At 37.9% G+C, this 5,095-nt stretch overlaps 1 protein-coding gene across 1 annotated transcript; it reads right to left on the bottom strand.

Moving 5' to 3' along the window:
* Positions 1-220: 220 nt before the first annotated feature.
* LOC307002376 (zinc finger MYM-type protein 6-like) lies at positions 221-2,651 on the bottom strand (the record flags this gene model as incomplete). The annotated part of the gene is made up of 4 exons (XM_079619957.1): positions 221-295; positions 1,062-1,204; positions 1,421-1,714; positions 1,805-2,651. The coding sequence occupies 4 exons, from the start codon at positions 2,649-2,651 to the stop codon at positions 221-223; spliced, it is 1,359 nt and encodes a 452-aa protein (XP_079476083.1).
* Positions 2,652-5,095: the final 2,444 nt, after the last annotated feature.

The raw sequence follows: 5,095 nt of genomic DNA, 5'->3' as shown, positions 1-5,095 counted from the left end.
ATGTGTTGGCCAAAGGTATGTTGTAAGTAGCTGAAATAAGCACAAATGTCAGGGCATGTCAAAACCTCTCAAGGGCCCCAAAAACCCCTCAGACCCCTGAGGGTTAAGATCAATTTCCAAAAGATGTGTTTTTATTCCTCTTTAGCATGCTAAATAATAATGGTCACTTATGCTAAGCACTGTAATTTGTGTATTTCTTTTGCCATATTTGAGTATGAATTTAAACAAACAGTAGTGCTACAGTAACTACTGCATAGCTTCCTTGGACACCCAGGTACTCCTCCATTTCTTGCCACTATGGAGAAAAAAATACAGACAGAAGTGATATTATGAAATCACACTTTGCCAAAAGGTGTGTCCACACAGTTTGTGTATGCTTTGACCATTTAATTTCCTATTTGGAAAGTAACAATGACAAATGAAAAGACACCTTGTTTTTGCTTTGTTTTTTTACAATGGAAAAATTGGTCAAACTGCTCCATGTTCTCTACAGCAGGGGTTCCCAAACTTTTTTATTCTAGGACCCACCTAGACAAGTATAATCAATCTCAAGACCCACCATAAAATGTTTCAATGGAAATATGGAAAAAAAAACGCATCTTCATTTAGTAGTAGAGTAGAACAGTTTTTATTTTCCTATTAATTTAATTTATTTTTACATGAATTAAATATATATTTGATTGCAATACCAAAATGCTTGAAAGAAATACAGAAAGTTATAACCATTCAGATGTCAAAACAGCAGCCTAATGGTTATGTTAAGGTTATGAGAGGAATAGCTGAGTACTACTGATTAACAAAAACATGTACAACATGTACAAATCTCAAGAACGGAAATATTGTGTTTAATAACTACTTCAAGCTTAAGAGTAAGCAAGTGAAATGTATTAGTGTGAAGGGTGTGCCTGCTTCTTTGAACACAACACATCGAATCTAGGAATTATTTTCGACAGACTGACACGCATGTCTTGTGATGGTTGTAGCCGTGATCTGTATTTTGTTTTCATTGCAGTCAGAGCAGAAAATCCACTCTCACATAGGTAAGTGGTAGAAAAGGGTACCAAAACTTTGAGTGCAGCAGCTCCTAATGTGGGGTATTCCTTGGCAACAAACACCCAGAACTGTCCAAGACTCTTTGACTCTCTGAAAAGCAGTTGAAGGCTCCTGTCTGAAGCCACATCTATCAGCTCCTCCTCTGATCTTCCTGTTAAGACACAGTGCTCTCTTGCCTCACTACAAAAAGGATCCCGTATCCAGTCCCATTCTGTCATATCTACAGATGATTGATTTGATAGAAAAAGATAAAATTACTATTTGAATATAATTACTATTACTACAGTAATTATTATGAAGTCAACTGATAACACTGAGTGTTTAACGTATAAAATAATAATAATAATATAGAACCAAAATATCTTACCTCTAATATCAGGAAAATACTCGTGGAATTTCTGAATGAGTGCGCCGAGGTGAGAATGTACAGTGTCTCGAATGAGTTCACCGTCATTAGCGCACACTCCGCACAGTGATGGAAACATGTCCCACACTCCTTTTTCCACTCGGGATCTCCACAATTTCAGCTTGCTGGTGAAAGCTGTGATCTTGTCCATATAGGTCAGGATGGATGATGATGGACCTTGCATGCTTTCATTCAGTACATTTATATGAGTGAATATGTCCGACAGATAGGCAAGCTTCGCGCACCATTCTTCATCTGACAGATGTACAGCAAGAGGAGAATTAACATTTGCTAAAAACTGCGAGACCTCTTCTCGCAGCTCAAGCAGACGAGTTAACACCTTACCCCGTGATAGCCACCTGACCTCGGCATGAAGCAGGAGGTGCTGATGTTCGGAGCCCATTTCAGTGCATAGCGATGTAAAAAGTCGTGAGGAGAGTGCCCCGGCCTTGATAGCATTTACAATTTTGATGGCAGTCTGCAACACATCGTTTAATTCTGGGTGCATCTTCTTACTGGCAAGGGCTTCTCGATGTAAAAAACAGTGGGTAAAAGTAGCTAATGGGGCCAGCTCCCTTACTCGAGCAACAAGACCACTTTTCTTGCCTGTCATTGCAGCCGCGCCGTCCGTGCAGACGCCCACACAGTTTTCCCACTGGAAGCCCTCGGACGTTATGAATCCATTTAAGCAGTCAAAAATATCTGCCCCTGTCGTTCGTTCTTTCAGTTCTTCACAAAATAAAAAGTCCTCAACGATGTTAGTGTTGTCAACGTACCTGACATAAGCTAGTAACTGTGCACATTTTGCGACATCTGTGCTTTCATCCAGTTGAAGAGCAAATGCAACACTACTCCGGATTTTGTCACTTGTCTGTTCGCGTAAATCAGAGGACATTTCCTCAACTTTAGCGATCTTTCTTGCAGCTTCTTTACCCAGCATTTCCTCAACGATGTCTATGCAGGCTGGCAGCAGAAGCTCCTCTCCTATGGTGTGTGGCCTTTTGGATTTTGCGATTCTATATGCAGCTAAAAATGAGGCTCGCATTGCTTTTTCAGGGATGCTGGCTGTACCTTTAATCAGATTTTGCTGACGAAGATATTCTTCTTTTTTTAGGAGAAAATACGATCGTCCCTTGTTGGCGTAGGCAGAGTGTTTTGTTGTGAGGTGCCGTTTAAGTTTTGAGGGTTTCATGCTAGCACTGGCCAACCTGTCTAAGCATAAAAGACATTGAGGTACTTCCTCACCATCTGGACCTCCGCAGGCAATAAAACCAAGATCAAGGTAGGACTGGTCATATTTTCTGCGTGGCTCCTTTTTAGATTTTGTTGTTTCTGACAACTTCTCACAGGTCTGTGATGCCTTTAGTCTTAAAATCTTTTCCATTTTTTTTTTTTACATACGCTACGCGGAGTGCGTGGTCATTGAATCCTGTATTTGTACTGATGTAGACACGTGACAGTTGTCGTGAGAACTCAAATGAATCAGACGATTTATTCACTGATTCATTTAGTTGATTCAGACTTCTGATTCTTATGTATGTGTGCGTGTGTGTTTTAAATGATTCCTTAATCGTCACTTAAGAGTCGTTAGATCATTAATCGGACTGGTTTTGTTTCACTCATCGTAACGTAAATTTAGCTGCAGCTTAAGTGCCTTTGTGCGACCCACCTTTTCTCACTGTGTGACCCACAAGTGGGTCGCGACCCACAGTTTGAAAACCACTGCTCTACAGCATGAATTCTCTCAGGCAAATGGGAGATGGTACGGCACTGGCAAGTCAAGTCACCTTTATGTGTGTATCACTTTATACAATACAGATTGTGTCAAAGCAGCTTGATAGTGATTAACAGGAAAATAGCAGAATCAATTAAAGCTGCAAGCAGCGATTGCGGGCCCAAGCCGGTGGCACCGCCACCCTGGTGCCTTTAGTTCCACCGGCTTGGGCCCTCCATCGCTGCTTGCAGCTTTAATTATATATATATATATATATATATATATATATATATATATATATATATAGGCTATATAAAACGCCACCCCGGTGCCTTTAGGGTTCCTGTGCACAACGGGCAATAACGTAACTCTGCTTTGACTGTCGAGAAGAAGTCTGCTTTAGAGCTTGCATCAGTGTGGGTTCTGCAAAAGTGCGCATCGAGGGCACATATCAACCACAAAGTATTCGTGAGCACCCTTCTGAAACCTAAAATGAAAAATTAGACACCCTACAGTCTCATGGACTTAACGGACACATGAAATCAGCAGCCATTATAAGTACACAAGACCAAAAATTCATATGAAGTGTGGTATATATATATATATATATATATATATATATATATATATATAGGCTATATATATATATATATATATATGACACACAGAATTGTACTTGCCTGATCTGATTAGAACAGTGAAAACATCAAATAAAAAAATTACTAGGGAATCACTAAAACAAGAGAATTGTTCAGATTTTATGATCCTCAAAATATTCCACAATAAATCCTTTATATTGATATTCAGAACAGAACAAGAATAACATTATGCTGAACGAGTTTGGTGGCGATCGGATTAATTTTCTAGGAGCAATATATAAAATTCCAGACCATAAGTTTTAAAACAACCCATAATAGCCGACTTCCTGTTGGGCTGGCGTAAAACTTAGAGCACGAAAGTTGTTCGGCCCGACTCACATTAGTTACATCCATCTGATCGGCCTCTTACAACAAACACACTGCTGAAGTTTCATCAAGATCAATTAATGTATGAAGACGTTATAACACATCGTGTATTATGGCAAGCCGTTTTAGCTTTTATTCATTTCCAGGATATGAATTCTTGATATCAAGAATTCAATTGTTGATATCAAGAATTACATTTTTTTGATATCAAAAATGTAATTGTTGATATCATCAATTTAATTCTTGATATCCACAATTGAATTGTTGATATCAACAATTGAATTGTTGATATCAAAATTGTAATTGTTGATATCAAAAATGTAATTGTTCATATTAACAATTGAATTGTTGATATCTGTAATTATATTTTCACTAGTGAAATGTCACCATAGGCTGCCATTCAAAATCAATTGTTGATATCAAGAATTGATTTCTTACTAGTAGAAATATAATTTTTGATATCAATAATTACATTGTTACTAGTAAAAATGTGAATTACTGATATCAATAATTCAATTGTCACTAGTTGAAATGTATGGCAAATGTATGGCATATATGAGCTATAAAAACCTGATCAATGAAATATACATTCATACCTGATGTATGAAATATGATACTCAAAACACACAGTTTTTCAAGAGCTCATTACAAGAGCTGCAGAACGTCAGTTGGGTCCTTACGAGACTCAAATAGTGTAGGAAAACAGAATAACCATTTTGCAGGCAGTCAGCTAGCTTTGTTTACTTTCGGAATGACAAGGTAAAACAGCTAGCAGACTCCCTGCAAAAACACAAACCATGAAACAATCCTTTACCTAACTGGAAGGCTAGTAACGAAGAAATAAAAAAGCCTGTCCCAGTTGCATCATGTTAAAACAAAATTTATATCCTCACACAAATGAATTATGTTTAGCAATAATTCTTTATATTTATTGATTTACTGTAGGCTATGTATCCA

This window comes from Phoxinus phoxinus (assembly GCF_949152265.1).
Source record: "Phoxinus phoxinus genome assembly, chromosome: 8".
Taxonomy (NCBI): Eukaryota; Metazoa; Chordata; class Actinopteri; order Cypriniformes; family Leuciscidae; genus Phoxinus; species Phoxinus phoxinus.
The sequence above is the reverse complement of the archived record's forward strand: the minus strand, read 5'-3'. Positions and strand labels throughout refer to the sequence as shown.